The 23791-nt window shown below is 51.1% G+C and overlaps 1 protein-coding gene across 8 annotated transcripts; it reads left to right on the forward strand.

Annotated features, from left to right (window-relative positions):
* The first annotated feature begins 1160 nt into the window (after positions 1-1160).
* Positions 1161-23760, forward strand: APBB1 (amyloid beta precursor protein binding family B member 1). Of its 8 annotated transcripts, none has more exons than XM_072725760.1 (14): positions 1161-1372; positions 9001-9735; positions 15267-15442; positions 15542-15598; positions 15678-15763; positions 15878-15941; positions 16388-16537; positions 16910-17037; positions 17449-17563; positions 17704-17788; positions 18067-18150; positions 22663-22778; positions 22924-23100; positions 23185-23760. In XM_072725760.1, exons 2-14 carry the CDS (start codon positions 9015-9017, stop codon positions 23350-23352), a joined length of 2127 nt encoding a protein of 708 aa, XP_072581861.1. In that variant the 5' UTR covers positions 1161-1372; positions 9001-9014; the 3' UTR covers positions 23353-23760. The 8 variants fall into 8 exon arrangements, with proteins under 8 accessions (XP_072581861.1, XP_072581863.1, XP_072581859.1 ...); XM_072725762.1 differs by having other exon boundaries at positions 1261-1372; positions 15264-15442; XM_072725758.1 differs by lacking the exon at positions 1161-1372 and adding an exon at positions 1674-1727 and having other exon boundaries at positions 15264-15442.
* The last annotated feature ends 31 nt before the right edge of the window (positions 23761-23791 follow it).

Genomic DNA, 23791 nt, shown 5'->3' on the forward strand with positions numbered 1-23791 from the left:
TTCCCCTTAAAATAATGTAATACATAAGGCCCTCTTTGTTTTGGTACTTACCCACCTTTCCAGCTCATCTAATATGATGAAAATACTTCAAATAAGAATAATTTGCTATAATCACATCCATACCGGCCTTCTTGTACTTCTCCTTGGAGTTGGAATAATCTCTTCTTCTGGCTGACCTCCACCTCCTTTACCCCTTCCCCTCACATAAGTGCCATTTCCTTATGAAAGCCTTTCCAAACCTCCCAGGTCAATTTTAGTCCACCCATAGCATCTCTCAAGATACTCACCACATTTCTAACCACATGTTTAATATCTCTCCCCTGTTATTCAAGTTTCATGAAGATAGGGACTGAATCTTGTTTCTTTACCTGTTCCTAGTACCAAGGACAGTGCCTCACACTTAATAACAATTTGTTGAAAGAAAATACATGGATGAATGAAGATACCTTTCCACTTTTGGGTAATTACTCATCTTTTAAGAATGAAGGTCAGATGTTATATCCTTCAGGTTGGGTTACAGTTAAATCTGATTTATCTTTGAGTCCTTCGATTCTAGGTTGGGACCTCGTACATGGTTCCCACATCATAGATGTTTGTCAAATCCTAGTAAACTCTTGGCCAGGATTTGATAATTATTGAAAATGAATGATGGGCATATGAAGGTTCATTATACTGTCAGTGTCCTTTTATATATATCTGAAGTTTTCCATAATAAATAAACTTAAAACATTTATATTCACCTCAAGTTAAGTGAAAGTGTAGTCAAGGATGAGCTTGAGGCTTCTGGCTTGGGTAATCCAGTAGGTGATAGTGCCATGGACAAAGTGGACTTGCATCCAGCGTAGTGTGTGTGTGTGTGTGTGTGTGTGTGTGTGTGTTGGGAGGATTCTTTTTCATCCCAGTGAAACTTCTTAGGAGGCCAAATAAAATAGATGAAATAAGGAATTTAGATTTGGACACCTTTAGTTTTGGGTACTTTGAGGGCTTCTCCAGTCAGTTGCTCCACGGTTAGCATTTACAATAAATTGAAACCTCTGTCTTAGAGGAGTGAACCACTGGAAGGTTTCTGGATGGGAACACATCTCCCCTCATATCCTTGGTGGCCTCTCATCCACTGAGCTGACCCCCGGGAATTAACACAGCATCCGGGGAGTAGTCTGCGCAGCATGGCGCCCCTCCATTCCCTCCTTCACACTCTTCCTCCACACTTTCCCTTTTTCCTCCCGTCTTGTGAATTTCCACCAGGGGAGGATTTATTCTAGGCGCGGACGAGGGACCCTGGTGTCACACAGCTCTACCTCCAGCGGCAGGGGTGGAGGGTTACGAAACCTCGCGGTCTCGGTCTGCTTTCACCACTTACTTGTGACTGCAGGCAAGTCGCTTTACCTTTCAGAATCTCAGCATCTGTCTCTGACAAAAATAAGGGGAACGGTGGTGTCTCCACACGGCCGATGTGAGGACGGTGCCTGCCAACGGTTTAACACGGAGCCGGGCACGGCGCGAGCGGGCAGTAAGCGCGCTCTACTATTGTCAGCCTCGCTGCGTCCTCGCCTCTCCAGCAGGCCCCCGGGGACTGCGGCCGCCCGGGCGGAGCAGGCCGCCGCCTCAGAGCCCCTCCTCACGCGGCCCCGGCCGCGGCCCGGCCGCCGCCACAGCCGCTCGCGCTCCAGCCCCGCCGCTGCGGCGCGCGCCGGGGTGCGGGCCCAGGGCCCTGCGGGGCGCGCTCGGTGAGTCCGCGGCCTCGCGGCGGAGGGCGGTGCCGGGCCGGGCGGCCGCAGCGCTCTGGGACCCGGGGGCTGAGGCCCGGGGTCCCGCAGGGCGGGGCCCTCGGGGGAGCTGCGGCAAGCGCCCTCTGCGACGGGCTCGCGCGCTCGCGCCCGCGCGCGGCCCAAGATGGCGGCCCTCCGCCCCCTCCCCCCCCCCCCCCGCCGCCCGGCGCGCGCCTCCGCTGCTCGGGGCGCGGCCCCGCGGCCCGCGCGCTCCAGGGCGGGGGATGTTGTGATGGAGAAGGCGCCGCGGAGCCGGAGCCCCGCAGCCTGAGCCACCTCCGCCACCTGGGCCTGGGGCCTCCCCGCGCAGGTAGGAGCTGCCCCAGCCCCGGGCCTAGCCCCGGAGGCCGGATCCCGACCCCCCTCTGCGGGCAGCGGACCCCGCAGCCCCTTCCCCGCGGCGGCCTGGGGGGCCCCTGGTCAGGCCACATCCCCGCGGGCGGTACTCCCGCCGCGCGCGTTCGGACCGTCGCCAGTCCCCCAGCCCCCACCTTGTAGGCGCCACCTCGGTCCTCACAAGACCCCCTCCCCGACCTTTATTTACCTCTGGCCCCTCGGGGCTGGAGGGGGGCGAGTCCGGGGGCCACGCAGCGAGGGGCGATGGGGGAGGGGGAAGGGGCTGGCAGTGGGACGTGGGGTGAGGTAGGCAGGGCCCGCGCGGATTTCTGCAGGGTCCCGGGCCTGGAATCTGTCAAGCCGCATTCAGTTGCCCTCGGCGACCGAGGGGTGTGCCCTGGGGCCCACTGTGCCCCGGCTTGGCCAGGAGGCCTAGCGCTAGCAGCAGCACTCCTGGAGAGCAGTTTTCCAGCCGCCAATTCAGAGGTTATTCCGAATCCCGTTTTGCATCTGCCTGTGCATTTCTCGCATTCCCAGCCTCTCCAGCACAGTCCCATCTCCCTCTACTCTTTCAAAGCCCAAACCTTGCCTGCACTTGCCGTCATGTCCTCACTTCCCATTCATTCCTAAAACCACTGACACCCACTGACATGCTGGAGCCAAGGTCACCGGAGACCTCCATGTGTCCGACTCCAATGGACACCTTCCTGTTATCCCCCTTTCCTTTCAGTAGTATTCAGCGGTGTGTATTAACGCTCCTGGAAGCGTTTTTTTCTGGTTTCTCTTGTCCGGCATTGGCATTGTCTGCTCCTTCGTGGTCTCATTTGCTACCTCCTTCCCCTCCCTGTAGATGTTGGTAAAGCTCTTGTTTCCATCCTGAGCTGTGCTCTTTCATTCTGTACTTTCTCCTCTGGTATTTTATTCACTCCCAAGCCTTCAAATTTCATATATACCTGTTAGTGATTCTCAGATATATATATATATATATATATATATATATATATATATACACATATACATATATATATATGTATATATGTATATATCTGGCTCAGACCTCTTTTCTGAACTCCAGATTCAGCTGCCCTCATGACATCTCCATTGAAGTTCAACAGAAATTCCATACCTACAGATCCCAAGCTGAATTACCGTCCCTGCGTTCCCTCTTTTCCCTTCTTCCAAATCTGTTCTTCCTTCAGCTCTCGGAAATGGCTACTTTCCAATCAGTTATCCAAGCTGGAATCCTGGGCAATATTTTAGATTAACCTCTCTCCCTCACACTCTCCATCTCATGTCACCAAATTTTGTCACATCCGCTACCTAAGTATTTTTCAGATCCATTCGTTGTGCTCCATCCTGACTGCTACCAAATTTAACCTAAGCCAAAACTCTTTTTTTCCCTCATTGCTCTAACATCATACTCTCTTGTCTACCTCCCCTTAAATACTCTCAACACAATGTGATCTTTTTTTTTTAAATGCATCTATCTGATCATTTATTCAACAAATATACTTTGAGCACCTTTCATATATTAGATACTGTGTTAAGCACTGAAGATATAACTATGAACAAAATAGACTGAGATCTTGTCCCATAATCCAGGAGGGAATCAGATAAGAATAAAATGACAAGTGTAATAAATACCATGAAGTGGATGGTGGATAGTGTCTTGAGACTACATAAGAGCACAAGCTAAATTGGTCTGGGAGGTGTAGAGAGGGCCAAGGAAGGCTTCTCTGAGAACCTGACATTTGAACTAAGATGTAAAGGGTAAGTTCGAGTTATTTCTGCGGGTTAGCAGAAGGGAAGGGCAGAAGGGAAAAAGGCAGAAGGGAAAAGAATCACCTGCAAAACGCCTTGTGGAAGGAGAGAGCGTGATGTCTTCTAGGAATCAAGAGAAGGCCAGTAAGGCTGGAGAGCAGAGTGCTGAAGCTGGCAGAGGCCACACTGAGCATGACAGTTTAGGCCATGTTAATAATTTTGATCTTAAGATCTTTGTCCTTGGTGGAGATTGTGATGGTAGTGGATGTGGAGAATAGATGAAGTTCAGACGTTTTCCTCAGAGAGGAAATTTTCAGTATCTGGGGATGGATTAAATGTGGGGAGTGAGGGAGGCAGGGAGGCAGTAGCGTTAAGGATGCTACCCCCTGCTTCTGTTTTGCACAACGGGATGGGTGGTTATATTAGTCCATAAACCAGGATCCTGAAAGAGGACCAGTAAATGTATGGGAGAGAGAAACATAAGCAGGCATGTTTGTTTGAGAGGCCTTTGAGACATCCAGGCGGAGATGCTGAATAGGAAGTTGGATGTACACATCTGGAGCTTGGATGAGGGGTCTGAAATGGAGATGTAAATTTTGAAATAAGCAGTGTATAGGTGGCACCGGAAGCTGTGGGCACAAATAAATATTTATTTTGAATATTCAATGAGAAAGAGAAAAGGGCCTAAGAACAAGCCATGAGAAATATCAGCATGTAACAGCTGATAGAGGAAGGTGAGCCAGCATAAGGGTCTCAGAAGCCACTGGACAGGAACTAGAGTATGTAGGAAGAAAACCGGGAGATGTAGTACAGGGAAGCCACAAGTGAAAGTTGGATGGGAAGCAGGGTGTCAAGTAGTGCTGAGAGTAGAACCAAGATGATGTGCGGGTTGGATTAGATGACACAGGGTCCTGCTGACCTTGGCGAGAGCTGTTGCTGAGACATTCTGGGAGTGAAAGCAGGATTGGAGAGGTTGAGCATTGAGTGCGAGGTGAGGAAATGACAACAGTGAGTAGAGACAGCTCTTTCAAGAGGTTTGCTTGAGCTGGATGGGGAGAGAGAAAGAGCAGCTAGTGGCACTGGAGGACCATTGGTCAAGACACATTCTGCTTTTAAGTTGGTAGATAGTAGATCCCATTGAGAAGGAGAGGTTGATTATTTAGAAGAGAAAATGGGTGAACAGTGGTATAAAATTCCTGGAAAGGCATGAAAGGAAGGAACCAATTAAGAGATGAAGCAGTTGGTTTTAGGAAGAAGGATAAAAGGATAGGTGCTGAGGTCAGCAAATTAATGTTTGTGGACATTCCCCAATCCATTCCATTTCCTCTGGGAAGGAGGAGGGGGAGATCTTCCTCTGGGAGGGAGGGGTGGTGCACCAGGTGGTCCAAGGAGAGTTGTGCTCTTGTCTCAACTTAAAAGTCTTTCCTTGAGCAGCTCCTTGCTGATGTCTGGGCTAGAGTACAACTCAGACTCCTGTAGTGCTCTGTTCCTACCCCCATCATACTCCATCATTTATTTAACAAATAGGGAGTGCTTATCAGTGCCAGGGACCGTCCAGACCCTGGCACTGCACTGCATTGTAAGGGGTGGTTTCCCTGCTATACTGTGTGCTCCACTGGGGAGGGACCATTTCTTCATAATTCATCACTCTTCCCCATGCCTAGCACAGTGCCTTGCAAATAGTAAGCTGTCAGGTTAGAGGACTCTTGACCTTGAGTAGGATGTACCCCCATCCCTGTAGTCAATCTGAGCCCCTTCACACTTAGTGGCCACTCTTAGCTCCTTGCCTTGAGCCAGAATCCATGTGGCTCTTGCCGTCCTTTGAGAGGCTTCAGGTACACCTAACCCCAAAATGTGTGCCCCTTCTTGAGGATCCTGGGTCGCTGGTTATCCTTTGATCTCAAAAAGTTAGGTGATGGTGCCATACAATGCCTTGAACCAGGAGCTTAGGTTTCAGTGCTTGTTCACAACAGAGCTTCTGCATTTCTCCCCCAGTACTTTCTGCCCTGGTGACCAGAGGGACAGGGCTGCCTTGGAGTTGATCTGGCTCTTCACTGTCCCAGCCTCACAGTGTTTGTGCCTTTCCCAGATCACACCTCCAAGTGCTAAGGAGGTCAATACCATGCTGACCTCTTAAAAACCTGGCTCCATACACTGCTGCTTCAGAGAAGGGCTCATCGTCTCTGTGATCCTCTCAGCTTGCCATAGTCACAGGGTCTTCACATCCTGAAACTCAATGAGGATGCCACTGTGGAATAGCCTTCAAGTCAAGACGTCAGTGTACACTAATTCCCTCCCTCCCTTTGTCCCAGATCTTGGTCTCACTGCTCTGGGACCTCCTGCCTTCTCAGGTACCCTTCATCATTCTCCAGCAGCCTCTCTAATACTCCTATTGCCCACTTGCAGCCCATGGGGCCACACAGGTTTGTCCTCAGTGTCTGATCCCACTAGTCTCAGCCTCCAAATCCCTCTTACCCCCTGAGAGCACCTCAGGGTAGCTCTGAGCTCTGGGCACACGTTGTCTGTTCCCTCCATCCTTCCCTTCTGTCCACATCGAGGCTCCACTGTGTGGCACACACACCACGCACACTCCTTGGTAATGGGAACGTGAAGTCGAATAAGACAGTCTCGGGTGTTTGGATGGAATGGGGCATTGGGTATTATGAGACATGGAGGAGGGAATGGTCCCCTGAGCAAAAAAGAGAGAGAACGGAACAGGAAAGCCTCACTGCTCAGTAGCTGTGCCTGCCGAGCCAAGTTTTGAAACATGAGCAGAGGTTCTCACTCAGGGAGACAGGATTCCAAGCCGGGGGAGCACTGTAAACAAAGAGCCAGGGCTGTCAGGGTGTGACATGTTCTAGAATCTGAATCTGCCATATTTTGTGAAGCTGGAATGTAAAGTGTGAAAGAGGCAGGGAAGGGGGAGGAGGTCTGAGAGGTCATAGGGATTGGCTCAAGGAGGCTCTCGGTGTCCTGCTAGTGAGCACAGATCTTATTCTGAAGGTAACAGTGAGCCATCTAAATTTTCCAACTGGGGAGTGACACAATCTGGTTTCCATTTTTGGAAGATTACTGTGGTTCTAGGTAGTGGCAGAGCTGTTTATTTTTCTTGTTTATGCCAGTGACCATGAGTTTGCTTATTACCCAGGTGGAGCCACACCAGGCAGATCTGCAGTTCCACATGAGGCAGACACACAGGAACATTTTTTCATCCAGGTCACGGATGTGTGCACAGTGTTGTGCTAGGGTTTGAGGAGCTAGGCATGATGGAAAAGCAAGCTATGGCTCCTGCCCCAGGACCATGTGCTGTACCTGAGGCACAGCAGAGCCTTGGTCAGACAGCCTAAAGCACCTCACTGGCAATGTGTGCTCAGAGCTGAGAGCTACCCCGGGGTGCAGGGAGAACCAGGACAGGGGGTTAGGGGAGATGGAACTCTTCAGTGGGGGCTAGGGGGGAGAGAGAACGCTCAGGTGAGAAATGGGAGAGAAGGAACCACACGGTGGGAGTCAGAGAGAGAGGTATGCAGTGAGGGGCAGCCAGTGAGACAGAGTTGTGTGCTGAAGAGAAGGGTTGAGGAGGAAGAGAGGACTCAGAGAGGGAATGGGGGAAGTGGAAGGCGACACGGAGCTAAGAGGGCCAGGATGAGAAAGACTTGGTCAGGGAGGGTGGCCTGTGAAGTGGTGACAATGAGGGTCCAGGGAGTAAGCACTTTACAGTGGCGGTCAGGGAAGGAGGACACTAGAGCAGTAGAAGGTGAGGATGGAAGGAGGCCTTCCACTGGGTAAGGATATTTAGGCAGTGAAGGTGTTCCACAAAGGGGTTGTAATGAGAGAGGGGCCAAGGGGCAGGAAGTGGGGGAGGGCTGTCACTGTGGAACAGGAGATCCCCTCCCCTGCGGCAGGTGGGATTTGTTTGGGCCACCACGAGCAGTGGTTGAGACACAGTGACATGACCAAAATGTGTTTCCTGCAACTGGCAGAGGAGATGCTAAAATCGGGCCTGGAGGAGATAGGAGAGCAGACTTACACATTCATTCAACAAATATTTATTGAATTCCTGTTCTGTGCCAGGGTTTGTTACGGTCTAGGCATATTGTATTGAAAAGAAAAAAAAAAAGACAAAATCTTCCACCATGGAACTGAAATTGCAATCATGGGGAGACAATGATTAAACAAATAGTGGTAATAATATTGATAAATAGCTTGACAGATGGTGCTAGGCACTAGGGAAGGTTTGCGTGTTGCTGAGAGAGGGCATGGTGGCTTGCAGTTTTAAAAGGGTGTCAGGGAAAGCCTCACTGAGAAGATGACATTTGGATCAAGACATAAAGGGCTGGAGGGTACAGGTCAAAAGCTCCTGTTGATTGAGGCATGAGGCATTATAGGGCCTGGCAGATGGAGTGGTGTCCAAAGTAAGATACTTTATAGTTAACAGTCATCAAGATGTAGCTTCAACTGGCCAATTCAATTCATGAATTGAGGCTGAAGGTTTTTCCTTTGTGACCTTCCTTCCCAGGTCCATGCCCTTGATGGACATTCTCTTGATTCTCTTGAGCTCTCCTTGACATCTCATTCTCTCCTATTCTCACAGTCCCTAGTAGGCCTGGGCTTCGGGGCTGGTTGATGATAGGAACACTGCCTAGGGAGCTCACAGTAGGAAGTTGTGGATAGCAACGTGGCAAGAGGAAGGGGGCAGTCAGTGTCCAGTCCCAGAACACATGAGCCAGTCCCACACCAGCTGGGTCCCTGGCACAGTAAGCCCCGGTCAGATAAGTGGGGGTGGGGATGCACAGAGAGCCATTGTGTGGAAGCTCTGCTGTTGAGATTGAGGGCAAAGCAGGGGCTGGCTGTGCTGTCTCAGAAAGCTCAGGGCTGGGGATTTGGGGCTGGGGTGGATTGTAGGCCTGGCCCTAGCCTTTGGTGGAGATGGTGGTTGAGTGGGTGGTGGTGTGGGGGGACAGGAGTTGAGCCTAGTCATTGTCATGGGAAAATAGCTCACAGGACACAGCAGTGGGTGCTAGTGTGCTGAGCATAAGGGAGATGACGAGGTACGGAGCACAGCCCCAGGCAGAAGCAGGGGTGCTGCTGTCTTGACCTGGAGGCTCAACCACAGTCTCCTATCCTCACCCCACAGGATCTGCCAAGGCCATGTCTGTTCCATCGTCACTGAGCCAGTCGGCCATTAATGCCAACAGCCACGGAGGCCCTGCCCTGAGCCTACCCCTGCCCCTGCACACTGCCCACAACCAGCTGCTCAACTCCAAGCTGCAGGCCACGGCTGTGGGACCCAAGGACCTGCGCAGTGCCATGGGGGAGGGTGGTGGGCCTGAGCCAGGCCCTGCCAATGCCAAGTGGCTAAAAGAGGGCCAGAACCAGCTCCGGCGGGCTGCCACAGCCCATCGTGACCAGAACCGCAACGTGACCTTGACCCTGGCTGAGGAGGCCAGTCAGGAGCCTGAGATGGCACCCTTGGGCCCCAAAGGCCTGATGCACCTGTACTCTGAGCTGGAGCTCTCCGCCCACAATGCAGCCAACAGAGGGCTCCGAGGATCTGGCCTGATCATCAGCACCCAAGAGCACGGGCCAGATGAAGGAGAGGAGAAGGCGGCAGGGGAGGCTGAGGAGGATGATGAGGAAGAGGACGAAGAGGAGGAGGAGGAGGACTTGTCTTCTCCCCAAGGGCTGCCCGAGCCCCCGGAGAGTGTGGAGGTGCCCCCCAGACCCCAGGCCCTTGCAGACGGTCCCCGAGAACACAGCAAGAGTGCCAGCCTCCTGTTTGGCATGCGGAACAGTGCAGCCAGTGACGAGGACTCCAGCTGGGCTACCTTATCCCAGGGCAGCCCCTCCTACGGCTCCCCAGAGGACACAGGTACCTTATGGAGCTTGACATGGGGGATCCGGGAGGGCAAGTGGACAGGGGTCAGGCCTCTCCAAATCAATGTCGGGGCCAGCCTAGACATGAGCCACAGAGCTGGTGTCCTCATAGTCCTCAGCAGGCCATATCCAGGTTTTCCTGGATGAAACCATTCCTGATATTCAGAGTGTTTTCACAAGTTGCTAGGTCCATCCATCATGCACACACTGATGGATGGTGGACTTAGGTGCATTTATGGAGCACTTACCAGGTACTGCCCTATGCTTATCATTAATTGTATTCCATCCTTACAGTCATACTGTGAGTTAGATGCTATTATGATGCCCATACATCATACATAGTAGGCCTGGAGAGGTTAAGTAGCTTTCCCAAGTCACAGACAGTCTGGGATCATAGTAGAACTGAGTCTAGACCTGAGCTCTTGTCCTTGCTTATCCTGCCACTGATGCACACAGCACGATGAGCCAGGTATACTTAAGTCAGCTTTTAACAGGCCAGATCTGGAGGCAACAGCAGCACCACCCCACAGATGTCTACTTGGAAAGACTGAGGTCGGTTGTGTGCAGAGCACTACTCTGGGCGTTGTAAGGATACCGTTTTGTATTCTTTGTATCAGGAATAGAATACTAACTAAAAGTTAGGAAATAAAAGAAGAAAGAATGAATATATCCATCTTTGTGGGGTAGGCAAGAGGGGACAATAGGTATTAGACTCCAAGGACTGATCATTAAATGTGTCCCATTTAAATAAATTGAATTTCTGTATTTCCTGATGTCACATAGAGATGCAGACAGAGCTGAGCAACAGAGGACAGAGATAATGGGTTGTAGCTACAAGCCCAGAGTTTTCTGGATTGGAAGACAAGTAAAGATTAGGAAAGACTCGGGTGTGCACCTGGCAGCAGGCACTATACCAGACCCCAAACTGTGGAGCCTTTGCAGGGGAGCATGTAGTTCATGCAGGTGAGCCAAAGGCAGTACAGCATCCCCTTTCCAAAAACTTAACATGGATATTTTCAAACATCTAGAAAAGTAGAGAGAATAGAATAATGAGCCCAGTTTATCCATGACTCCGTTTTAACAGTGACCAACATATGACTAATTTTGCTGCATCTATACCCTGACCTACTCTTGGGTGCTAGCCTATTTCAAAGCAGACACTCAAATCCATAAGTGTTTGTTTACTCATGCATTTCTAAACAACAAAATTCTTCTAAAAATTTTCACAAAACCATTATCATTAGTACAAAAATTCAGCAATAACTTTAATATTATCAAATATCCAGTCAATGTTTATAATTTCCTAATTGTTTAATAAATGACCCCCCCCCCCAACACACACATCCTGCTATTTAAAGTTTTGATTATTTGGATCAATAACCAGTTAGTTGGAGACCTTCCCATGGTGGATGTGTATCTTAAAGTTTCTTTGGGTCTGTATGTCATGCTTCCATTCCTCCGTCTGTCTCTCTTTATTTTTGCTTGCAGAGTGTTGTTTTAAATTAGAGACACAGTGTTATTTATCTTGGGTTTTCCAGAGTCTGGATTTGTAGACTCTCCCTGTGGTGGCATCGAGCAGGTTTCTCTTCCCCTAGATTTCCTGCAGATTTGGTAGTGAGTTCTAGAGCCTTGATCAGATTTGGATTTGAGAGGTTTGTGTGTGTGTGTGTGTTTTGCTTTTGCAAGAACGTTTCATAGGTGGTATTGAGTACTTTTATCAAAGACAAAGTCTGGTTGCTTCTCTTTTCTGTGATGTTAGTAGCCTTCGATGGTCATTGCTTGGACCTCCTTTTAAAGGAGCAGCTGCTACTTCATTCCAGCTGGTTATCTATAGGGTTGCATGGGGGGGGGGGGGGGGAATGTCATCCAGTCAGTTCATGCCACTTTTCAAGGAAAACCAAAAACTGGACATTGATGTGAAATAGCCCAATTTCTAAATGGTAGCAGCCAGTTCTGTTTTTTTACAAAGTACCATGCAGGCCACACAAAATCTGAGTCTTGTATTTGTCTGTAGGTTGCTAGTTTGGAACTTCTGCCCTAGCTGTGGGGTATGAGACAGAGGCCAGATACTGGAGAGCCTGATTGGTCCAGGGGCTGCTGGGGTGGTCGCTGTAGTAGCTGCACATGTGAACCATCTGGGAGAAGGAGACCAGAACTGCCGAAGAAGTGAGAAGGGCCTGCTGGGCACGGGCATCAACCTCAGCGAGAGAGGACAGCCAAGGATCAAGCTCTGGTGGAGGCTATGGAAGGTGGAGGGAGTGAGGTGGGGCCAGCCTCGGAAAGGGTTGAGTCACTGCTTACTCTTTTGTAATTGTGGTGCTGTGATCATAAAGGCCATGGAGGAGGTCTGGTTCCTGTAGGAATGGAGTAGCATTGGGCAAAAGTTATTTTGTCCTTCCCAGCCTAGGATCTCCACAGAGTTGTTGATTGAATAAATAAATGAATGGAAGAGTGAATGAACTTTACTACCTGTGTTGAGTTCATACTCAGTGCCAGACCTTGTCCTAAATGCTGAGAAGGCATAGCACAAGGGACAGAGGTTCCTGTCCTCATGGTGCTCACAGTCTAGGGGGGTACAGAGAGAGACGGGCAGCTCTGATCAGCATGGTGAGCACTGGGATGGAAGATGTGCAGGAGGACATTCAGCCTGTGTGCATGGGGTTGAGGGGTGGGTCAGTTTTGATACGTGACCTTTACATGTAGGCCTGAAGAAGGAGTGGGTGATAGTCAGGTGAAACCTGAGGGAAGGAGGCTGGGCTTATAGAGGATGAGGGGCATGAAGAGCAGGGAGAGAGAGACAAGGGGCGTGGGGGCTGGTGATCAGAAATAAGGCTCGAAGGCAGAAGGTTAGAGGCTCATAACAGCACACACACCCTGCGAGGAGTTTGAGTTCTATCCTGAGGGCAAGAGAAAATAATTAAGATTACTAAAGTAGAGAATAGTTCAGCATTTTGAAACAATCATGTGGGCTGTAGCGTGCAGTCCACATTGGAGGAGACTAGGCTGGAGGAGGGAGCCCACCTGTGAGGCTGTTGCTGTGATCCAGGTAAGAATTCCAGGTAAAAGGGAGAAGCTTGAACTACTGTAGTGACATGGGGATGGAGAAGAGGAAAGAGCATTATGTGACTCACTGACTCCCGAGCAAATGGCTATACCTGTTTCACCATGACGGCACGCACAGATGAATGAATGAATGATGCACAAACCTTTGAATTCGTGCGTCAGTGCCTGAATGAGTCGATGCAGGAGTGAAGATGTACATTCCTGAATAAATGTGTGCATGTGGTGCGGCAAAGGCCTTAGTGGGGCTGTGCTTGGAGGGAGATGTGCCAGGCTCCAGAAGGGCCTCCCAGATGGTCAGAGGGGGAGAGCAGCCCGCCCCTCCAGGACAGATCGGAAGGATGAAGCTCTTTGAAGCAGGAAGGTACAGGCTAACAGGGATGGCAGATGGATTGGTGTGTGACTCAGTCAGAAGATGGTGAATTGGTCCCCAGATTCAAGAGGTGTGTGACCCTTCATGAAGAAGGGTATGTCTGTGGAGGGCACGGTTGCTCTTGCTGTTGGTGCTCCTGAAAGGTTCCACAGGAGAGCCCCGAAGGCACTGGAGGGTCCCTGGGGAAGAGCAGGCATTTTAATTCCCTGGGGTCTGAGATGAAGGCTGGGTGGAGAGAGAAGAGGTGATAATGGCTACCTAGAAGGCTGAACAGGCAAGAGCCCCTCCTCCATGGGCCTACCTCATTTGCAAACAGGGTGGTGAGGAATCTTGCTTGCATCAGGTGTGCGGCCACCTTGGGTGACCACACCTGCTCCCAGCCCCTCTGTGTGCCTGGTTGCCCAGCAGCCTGGGTCTGGGGACTGCCTGTATCCTCAGTGCTGCCTCTTGGACCAGTCAGGATTCCTGGTTTCCCTGGTAACGGGAAGCACGTCAGCAGTCTGGGCGCTCCCAGCCGTCCTGGTGCTGCGGTTGCCGAGGAGACGCTGCAGCCTAGCTGGGCCCTGGCAGGTGAGGGGGGCTGTGCAGGGAAGCCCCAAGCCCAGCCTCAAGCTTGCTGGGGCCCAGCCTTCAAGGCCCACTTTTGGGCTCAAACTGCAGGGCAGGTCCTGGGCAGGGGAGGGATCCCCGGGAGCTCCGAAGCCACACCCTTTTTGTGCTGAGAGCTACAGTCTTTGCAGGGCCCCAGGTGGCTGAGGTATTCCTGAGGGGCTGAGTTTCCTGGTGTCCTCCAGACTAGGTTTGACTGTGGCACTCTGATGCCCATTACGGGGTGGGATGGAGATTCAGAATTGGGGGAGGGGAGTCAGGATTAGAAAGAAGAAATGTGGGCAGGAAGGGCTAGGGTCTTATGAGGACCCTCTATTCCCCCCTCCACGGAGGTCCCCTCCCATGGTGGTCCTGGCCCCTCCTTAGTGAGCGCCAGGCGGGGGAGGATCTTGCCTGGCAGGCGCTCTGCCCTGGTGAGAAGGGGGCGGGATGAGCTTTTCTCTGCAGCCCAGCACCAGGCTGTGAGCCCAGCTGGCTGGGCTGGAGGGGCTGTGAGGAGGGAGGGTGGAGGCAGGAGGGGCTGGGAACCAGCGCCATGTTCTCCCAGGACTTTTTCCTGGCCATCATCCTTCAGGACAGCAGCCCAGGTGAGGGGTAGCATGAGGCTGGGCAGAATATGAGGTGGGGCTGGGTAGGGAGGAGAGGCAGAGGAGGCATAAGCTGGGTTACAGGGCTGGAGTGGTGTGGCTCTGCTGGAAGAAGAGGGGTGTATGTCACAGGTATACGTGCATGTGCATAAGACGTTTGCCTGCATCTGTGTGTGGCAGGGGTCAAGGTGTGAGTGTGTGTGGTATCTGCACACACGAGGCAGGGGTTGACTGAGTGTGCATTCACTATCTGTGTGGTACCCACACATGTGTTGGGGGTTGTTGTGGGTGTGGTCTCTGCACACATGTGGTAGGAGCTGATACATATAACCGTGTGTGTGCATACCTCTGTATGTGGTGACTGCGTTAAGGTATGGCTGGAGTTGGGTTGTGTGTGTGTTTGCCCCTGCACATGTGTGTGCACCTGTGATACCCACCGTCTCTGCTGGTATTTTCTGTGTGTGTACACCCTTGTGTTTGTGGTGGCTGCACAGGTGTGTAGTAGGGCTTGTATGTGTTGTGTGTTTGAGTGCACGTGTGTGTGCAAGAGCTGACAAGTATGTGTGCGCCTGAGATATGGGCATATATGATAGGAGGTCAGTTAGGGTCACCCAGCCTCCTTCTCCTCTCTCTGTCTTCCTCCTTCCCTCTTTGTGGGCACATTAGCCAGGAGCAGGGTCCAGGAGGAGACCTGAGTCATGTCCCCTGCTGGTGGTCCCCCATGTTGTGTGTGGCTCCTGACTGCAAGCTCTAGGAGGAAGCAGGAACTTTGTGCTGGAACCCTTCCCCCATCCCTTCCGGTCCACCATGGGATCTCCAGGAGGGGATTGGCATAAGTACCCACTGTCTGCTTGTTGGGTGGGTAGACCCTCATCAGTCCCCCCACCCACCCAGCAGATTCCTTCTGGAACCCCAACGCCTTCGAGACGGATTCCGACCTGCCAGCTGGATGGATGAGGGTCCAGGATACCTCAGGGACCTACTACTGGCACATCCCAACAGGGACCACCCAGTGGGAGCCCCCAGGCCGGGCCTCTCCCTCACAGGGGAGCAGCCCCCAAGAGGAGTCTCAGGTAAGCTCACAGGCCTGTTGTTTTTTGTACAGGGGTGGAGGGGTGTTGCTGCCAGAACAAGACAAGCTACCCACTTATTGCTCCTATCCCTCTTCATAGCTCACTTGGACAGGCTTTGCCCATAGAGAAGGCTTTGAGGATGGAGAATTTTGGAAGGTGAGGGGACCTGCTCTACAATGGGGGAGCTGGAGAAGGGGCATCATTTTGGTCCTGACTCCTCTCTCCCCTTTCCAAGGATGAACCCAGTGAGGAGGCTCCTATGGATTTGGGACTGAAGGACGCTGAGGAGGGGGCATTGCCCTTCCCAGCTCAGAGCCTCAGGTGAGTGGGAAGGCATGATACAGTGGGCTGGCAGGGGGATAGACCTCTCTGGGAGGGGCATGAGGACAGCTCCACGTTTGAGCATCTGTACCAAATGTTACCATCTTCCTCCAGCCCAGAGCCATTACCCCAAGAGGAGGAGAAGCTGCCCCCACGGAATGCCAACCCAGGAATCAAGGTTTGTTTAAGACCAATGCCCATTCCTCAGGCTGGGGCTCCTCTATGTGCAGGAGACCCCTGTGTCATATTCTGGGGGGCATCTCTGGTCTCAGTAACCTCTCCAGGTCCTAAGTTAGGAGTTTTTCCAGTCTTAGCATAGATCCCTGTTTCTGAGCCAGAGGCACATCAGTGTTTCACTCAAGCAGCCCAATGGCTTGGCAGGGGCTCCATTCAGGCTTGACTCAGATGCTTCCTTGTGCTAGCAGGGGTCTCCTCTGAGACCATCCCCCTCCCGCCAACTATATCCTGTTGGAGAGCTTTTCAGTCTTAGCTCGGAGCATCCTCCCAGCTGCCATGTTCTGAGTCAGGAACTCCTCTGCTCTTAGCAGAGAGTGTCCTGTGTTGGAGGTCCTCTGGTTCTAGCTCAGACCCTATACCTCCCACCCCCTCTTCTATGTCTGGCAGTGTTTCGCCGTGCGCTCCCTAGGCTGGGTGGAGATGACCGAGGAGGAGCTGGCCCCTGGACGCAGCAGTGTGGCAGTCAACAACTGCATCCGTCAGCTTTCCTACCACAAAAACAATCTGCACGACCCCATGTCTGGGGGCTGGGGGGAGGTGAGGGCTGAGCTGGTGGGTATGGTTCAGTGGAGAAGGGAAGGGAGCTGTGAGAGAGGAGAGCTGGGCTGCCCGAGCAGTGGCTGGGGGAGGGAGGTGTCAACCCCTTGCAAGTGACAGCCTAGTGAGATTGTTGTGTGATCCCAGGTTGGGGCCTTGGGAGATGGTTTCTAGCAATGACCAGATGATAAAGGGAGTCACATAAGGGATGACAGATGTGACCTCTACTAGAGTGAAGCCTGCAAGGTGGGTCTTCCACCACCAAGGCCAGGACCCCACAGCTGTGGCTGACTTCCCCTGAGCTGGAGGTGGCAGAGATGAGTCACCTCCCCAGCTGGGGCTCCACTGAGTGCCTGCTTCCTGGGCCCACAGGGAAAGGACTTGCTGCTACAACTGGAGGACGAGACACTAAAGCTGGTGGAGCCGCAGAGTCAGGCCCTACTGCATGCCCAGCCCATCGTCAGCATTCGAGTTTGGGGCGTCGGGCGGGACAGTGGAAGGTGGGAGCTGTGCCTGGGACCCTAGGGTGGGGGCTCATCTGGCAGTCAGAGTGGGGGCCCTCCTTCCTGACTCTATTCTTTGCCTCTCTTATGCTGCCGGAACCAGAGAGAGGTACTTATACCTAATTTACCCTGACCATTCCTCCTCCCAGACCAGGACCAGATACCTCAAAGCACCCAAGTTCCCCTATTCTGCCCTGCCCCTTCTTGCCCGCTGTGCTCGCCCATTTTCCCCCACCTCGGCATGCTTGCCTGTCTACCCACCAGCCAGAAGGCAGCACCCACAGGATACCATCCTGAGGGCAGAAGCCCTGAAGGAGCTGTGATGGACAGGGAGGGCATGGGTGGGGTAAGGATGATGCCTCGCACTGGATGGCACTGGGAGACACTGAGGTGCCCCTCCCCCAACAGGGACTTTGCCTACGTAGCTCGCGATAAGCTGACCCAGATGCTCAAGTGCCACGTGTTTCGCTGTGAGGCACCTGCCAAGAACATCGCCACCAGCCTGCATGAGATCTGCTCTAAGGCACGGCCCCCTCCGCTCCCTGGACTAGCTGGCACCTTTGCTCTACAAGGATGTGGGTGGGGTCATTGAATGGGGGTGGGGGACTCTGGGGCAATGAAGCCCTAATGGACTCTCTCTCGCTCCTCCCCTCCTCTCCTCAGATCATGGCCGAAAGGCGTAATGCCCGCTGCTTGGTAAACGGACTCTCCCTGGACCACTCTAAACTGGTGGATGTCCCTTTCCAAGGTCAGTGCCACAACCCTGCCAGATCCAGCTCAGCTTTGTTAGAAAGGTGAGGTGACCCAAGAAGAGGCATAAGCTACTACATGGACATGATAAAAAATGGGCACATAGTGACTAAATTCTTTGGATCAAATAAGTAGAGGGACTTTGGTTAAAGGGAGGTGGGGAAGGGCTGGAGGTAGGGCCTTGGATGGGTGCATATCCAGCTTATGCCCTAGTGGTGGGGCCTGGGAGTGAGCAAGGTCTGCCACCATGGCTGTTCCTCCTTTTCTTTTCCACAGTGGAATTTCCAGCGCCTAAGAATGAGTTGGTACAAAAGTTCCAAGTCTATTACCTGGGGAATGTGCCTGTTGCTAAACCTGTTGGTATGTATGTTCTTCTTCACCCAGGGACCACCATCCTGATCCCAAAGCTATGCCCCCACCCTCTGCCTTCTAAAACCTTTTTTTTACCAGACCTTCCTCATGCTTGATGTCCCCCTGCTCTTTAAAATGCATCCCACCTCCTGTACCTCTGTCCTATCTGCATTCTGTGTCCTGCCTTATACCAGCAGTTGGCCTGCCTTCACTGAGTTTGAACCATTGAACTAGGCACACAGGAGACCCACTCTTGCATCTCACAGAGAAGCTTTGATTGGGTTAGGAGGTGGGTCTTAGATGACTAGAAATATCAGGTAGCAGCTGGGAGCTGGGTTGGGTATTACAGCACTAACCATGAGCTGTGAGCATCCAAAGAGGAAGCAGTGAGCATAATTGTGACATGCTTTATTGCTTATGAAGTACTTCCTTATATGTCGTTTAAGTTTTGATGTTCCTATGAGGTTGGGATTATGTTAATATCCATTTTGTAGATAAGGAAACTGAGAGTAGAGACTATCTGATACTGTCTTATATTTCTAGTGCTTTCACAGTACTTGTTATTTATTTTTCATTCATTCAACAAATACCTATGAAGCTTACCATGTGCTGGGTCCTGGGAGAACAATGACCATAGCTTTCATGGAGGTTACAGAAGGTTGCAGCAGAGAAAAACAAAACAAAACAGGAAGTAGTCAAATAATCATATTAATAATAAATGTGTAATTACAAATTGAGTCATTCGTTGAAAGAAAGTAGCAAGGTGCTATAAAACTATGTGAGAGAGGAACTTGATTTAGTCAGAAAAGACTTCCTTGAGAAAGTGACATTTAAACTGAGATCAAAAAAATGAATTGAGGCTAATGTGGTAAAGTGGGATGGAGATAGGAATAAAGCAGAGGAATATCATTCCAGGCAGGTTAAACAGTGTAGAAGTGGATCCACAGTGGAGGGCACTTTGGTACTTCAAAGGCATTGAGAGAAGGCCATTGGTACCAGATGAGGCTTGGGAGTTGGATCGCAAGTCAGACCTTATGGACCACATTAATGATTTGTTCTTCATCCTAAAATCAGTATGGAGTTATAGTTGAATTTTCAGGAAAATACTTTGCATAATCAAATTTGAATTCTGTAAAAGTTGGCTTTGGTTATACCATGGAATAAAATGTTTAGCAGGTGGAGGTGGATGTGAGGAATCAATTAGGAGGATCTTGGGGTAGTTATGGCTGGTAAGAAGAGTATCACGGGCTATGGTGGAGCTGAAGAAGAGTATGCAGATTGAAGAGACGTTTAAACAATTAGAATCAACAGATCTTGGTGATTGACTGAATGTAGGACAAGGGACAGAGGCATTCAGGCTGACTCCTGGCTTCCTGGCTTTGGAAACTAACTGGATGGTGATGCCATTCTGTAAAGGTAGTAGACATTGGAAGAGGCCAGTTTTGGTATGGAGATTGGAGTTCAGTTTCAGATATGCCAAATTTGATGGGGAAGCTGAGTGACAAACTCAGGTTGGCAGTTGGATTCACAGAGGAAGGTCTGGGTTGCAGATTCAAATGTGGCATTATTGGGTTATAGAGGTAATCAAAGCCATGAGTGTAGAGGAGACTGATCCCTGAAAATAAGCAGCCCACAGTGAAAAGAGAAATGAGGCTAGGCCTAGCTTTTAGACCCTCAGCATTTAATGGACAGAGGAGGATGAAATTGACAAGGATTGTGGGAGCAGAAGAAGAGAAGTGGGAGGCAAAAAGACTGCTTCAAGAGGCGGTCAAGTGTCACATCAAAAGATACTTAGGAAGAACTCAACTGTTTGATGAATGGGTAAAGGAACATATGAAACAATGAATGAGACTTACCTCAAATGACATGGCCAGGAGGTGGGAGGCCTAGGGCTCAAACCTAGTCATCTTCAATTCTCTGCTCTTTCCCTCAAACCATACTGACTTTAATGACGAGCACCTTAGATCCAATAAGGAAACCCTTCTTAGAAAGAATGGAAATTGAGCTAGAGTTTGAAAGGGGGCCTGTCTTTACAGAGGGTAGTTGGTATTCCACTTGGATTCAGTGGCAGTGCCACAGACAGGGAGCCAGAGGTGAGAAAATAATGTGTGGGGAGCAGGAAGGAAGCTTGGCTGTCTCCTACATCTTTGCTTTCATTTCTTTCTGTTTTTCACCCTCAACTTCCAAACCCTTGTTGCTTCTTCCAGTTACTGTCCCTACCCCCCTTCTATCCACCTTACATAGGTTCTCACGACGATGAAGCAACTGTCTACGATCCTTGACTGCCCCTCTGCTGCCCGTCACTTCAATGGTCAGCTCCCTAAACTCTAAACTCACTTCCTGCTTCGTCTTATGCTCCCTTTTAACCTCCAGGAGTTTAACATTGGCTCCTCCTAAAGCTGCAGCATTCATTCATAAATCATTCATTTATTTAACAAGTATCTGTAGGATGCCTATCTGTGTGAGGCACTATTCTCAGTTCTTGGTTCACATTAATGAACCAAACTGACAGATTCTTGCCTTCAGGTAGCTGACAATTTAGGCAGGAGAGACAGACAATAATGAAATTATGTAATATGTTGGAAGGCAACATGATACGGGGAAAAATGCACAGTAGGATAAAGGGGATTGGGAGTGCAGGGCTGGGGGTCAGGGTATAGGTTTTAATCCTGAGTTGTTACCAAATATGGCAGACTGTTTGTAGGCCACATTGCTCCACAATTTTCCCTACCTCCACACCAATTCTCCCCACACTCCAAGGTCAGGCCCCATCCCCATGGCCCCATGAGCTTTGATATCTTGTCCACACTCATGGTCTTCAAGATTTTTCCATAGACTGGAATAAACATCAAAAACACCACAGCCCTTGTCAATTGACCTGACCCACTCAGGAACTGCCTGTGTTTTCACCCTTCTGTGGGCTCCTAGGTTACTTGGTTATACCAGTTTGGTTGCATTTGCCCATGTTGCCTTGAGGGTGATTTGCTCAAGCATCTGGAATTCCTTAAGTAGATAATAGATAAGCCCTGTGCTAGGATTGGGGACACAGAGATGAATTAAACTTGCCTTCCCTCCTTGAGATGGCCACAGCCCAGGGTGGAAAAAGGTTTTCCAGGAGTTACAAGATGTGCTAATAGTTGTCCCAGCAGCATCCTCACTCTGCCCTGCAGCAGGGAAGGCTTCCTGGATGGGTCTTGGGTGAACCTTGAAGGATGAGAATCAGGAGTTTCTCACACAATCAAGAGGGAAAGGGCACTCTAGACAGAGGCTTTTCCACAGTTACAGCCTGTGTCCCTTGAGGGCATCCTCTTCTCTTACTTTGTATTCCCAATCTGCCTAGCAGGGCATTTGCCAAGATTAGATGTTAATAAATGCTACATAAATCATTTGAAGCTCAGGGAGTAGTAAAATATGAGGCTTGACAGCTCAGATGAGGTCAGTTTTTGGAGGACTTACATAATTAGGAGAGGAATTAGGCCTTGATCCAGCCAAAGGTAAGATGAACAAGGCCAAGATGAGGGAAGACTTTCAAGGAAGACATTTGTCCTCTTTGTCTGCCCACAAAGGGTCCATGTGGTCTGCTCCTCTGGGAACCCAGAGGCACTGAAAGGGGCAAGAGGGCCCTGGAGTGGGCCGCAGAGCTGCATGCTTTCATGTTGGCACTGTTTAACCTCTTAGTTGTGAAGGTGAAGACATGGTAGATCACAGCCCATTCATGAGAAGTGTGGGACTGGAACCCATGCCTCCACTGTGCCGTGTGCTTCCTCTGCCTTGCATCTCTGCTGAGTGCAAGCAAAAGTGGGATGCAAGAGTGAACTGTTTAATAGCAGTTTGAGTGGAGGGAACCACTGTGTTACAGGGGGATACTGATTGATTGATCTAAAAGCTAGGAACCTTCTGTTCCTTGTCCTCTTAATACATTATAGAAATTACCAAAATTACTGAACCCAACTAAGATTTGACAGTCCTTCTAGTTCTGAAAACTAGAAATATAGAGAAGCAGAGGAACTGTAAGCTTCGGTTTCCTTATCTAAAATGGTGGTTAAAGAATCAGTTGGGAGATTGTTGTAAGGTGTAAATGATATTGTGCACTGTAATGACTGGCATGCACAGTGGGATACAAAAGTCAACATACCTTAAGTGGATAGAAAACAAAACAAAGATTGGGTCGTGGGAGAGGAGTGGCTTATAGGGGCTGATGTGCCCTTGTTGTATGATGCAAGATAATGTCTGAATGTGGGCAAACACTGAGAGCCAGGATGTGGGGAGGTCAGAGCTTTGGGGAATCAGTTCATTTTGGAGGCTGAAGGAAGAGGCAGAGTCAAATAAGGAAAACCAAGCCTAGGATTCAATATGGAAGAAACCAGGAAAGTGCTAAATCACTGAAGCCAAGGAGGAGGGCACCCAGGAAGGGGTATCTGTGCAGCATCATCCAGGGCTGTTGACTGGTGAGGTGGGGATGGAGCAAAGGCATCCTCTCCCCATCCCTAGTGGTGTCATGTTTGTGTCCATATCTTCCAGGGGTAGATGTGATAAACGGGGCCCTGGAGTCAGTCCTGTCCTCCAGTAGCCGTGAGCAGTGGACCCCAAGTCACGTCAGCGTGGCTCCTGCTACTCTTACCATCTTGCATCAGCAGGTAAAGACCAGGGTGGGAGAAGGCTTGGCTATGCCTTGCCATGGAGGGGAGCCTGGGGTGGTTGAGGAAGAGCTTCCAGTAAGTGGATATGCCAGTAGAAGAGAGGGTTGGGCTGTTCCTTCTTAACTGGGTTCTGTCCCTCTAGACGGAAGCAGTGCTGGGGGAATGTCGGGTGCGTTTCCTCTCCTTCCTGGCTGTGGGCAGAGATGTCCACACATTTGCATTCATCATGGCTGCCGGCCCAGCCTCCTTCTGCTGCCACATGTTCTGGTGCGAGCCCAATGCTGCCAGCCTTTCAGAGGCTGTGCAGGCTGCGTGCATGGTAAGCATGTAGGGTGGTGGAGTGATGACGCCCACTCCACATGGGGCAGGCTGGAGACTGACTGCCCCACCTGCCTCTTTGCAGCTCCGCTATCAGAAGTGTCTGGATGCACGTTCCCAGGCCTCCACCTCCTGCCTCCCAGCACCCCCTGCTGAGTCTGTTGCCCGGCGTGTAGGGTGGACTGTCCGCAGGGGCGTTCAGTCGCTGTGGGGTTCGCTCAAGCCCAAACGCCTGGGGGCCCATACCCCTTGAAGCCCTCAGTCCTCCCTCCACCTGCTTGCATTGAGCCCCAGGGAACTCAAGGGTGTGGAGCAGGGAGGGGCCCTAGAGGCTAGCGTTAGGCCTTAGGTCCCCCCCAAAGTTGCCCCACTCCAGTAGCTGGGGTTCCCTGCCTAGGGGCTGGGGAGAGAGAGACCTCATCCCTGCAATGAAGTGACAATACTGGATTGATAAGAGGAGCAAGAAGCAAGGCCAGCCCCGGGCTCTCCACCCCCATGTTTCAGGTGGAGCAGGAGGAACTGGTCTAGGCCAGGCCCCATCTTGGTAGGGTCCGGCAGGGGCAGTAGGAGGGGACTGGTTCAGGCATGGGTCCCCTCCCCCCTGTTCCATGGGCACCTCTGCTGTACTGATATCACTAATAAAGTCTGTCTGCCCTGCTAAGCTGTGTGCCTTCCTGTGCCTGCATCACACC

This window comes from Vulpes vulpes, chromosome 11, assembly GCF_048418805.1.
Source record: "Vulpes vulpes isolate BD-2025 chromosome 11, VulVul3, whole genome shotgun sequence".
Classification (NCBI taxonomy): Eukaryota; Metazoa; Chordata; class Mammalia; order Carnivora; family Canidae; genus Vulpes; species Vulpes vulpes.

Excerpts from the sequence above, each read along its gene's own strand:
- APBB1 (XM_072725762.1), top strand. The coding sequence starts at position 9,015 with ATGTCTGTTCCATCGTCACTGAGCCAGTCGGCCATTAATGCCAACAGC. Across the intron at positions 15,443-15,541 it reads GCCCCCAAGAGGAGTCTCAG|CTCACTTGGACAGGCTTTGC; the intron begins GTAAGCTCACAG and ends CCCTCTTCATAG. Across the intron at positions 23,101-23,184 it reads CTGTGCAGGCTGCGTGCATG|CTCCGCTATCAGAAGTGTCT; the intron begins GTAAGCATGTAG and ends GCCTCTTTGCAG.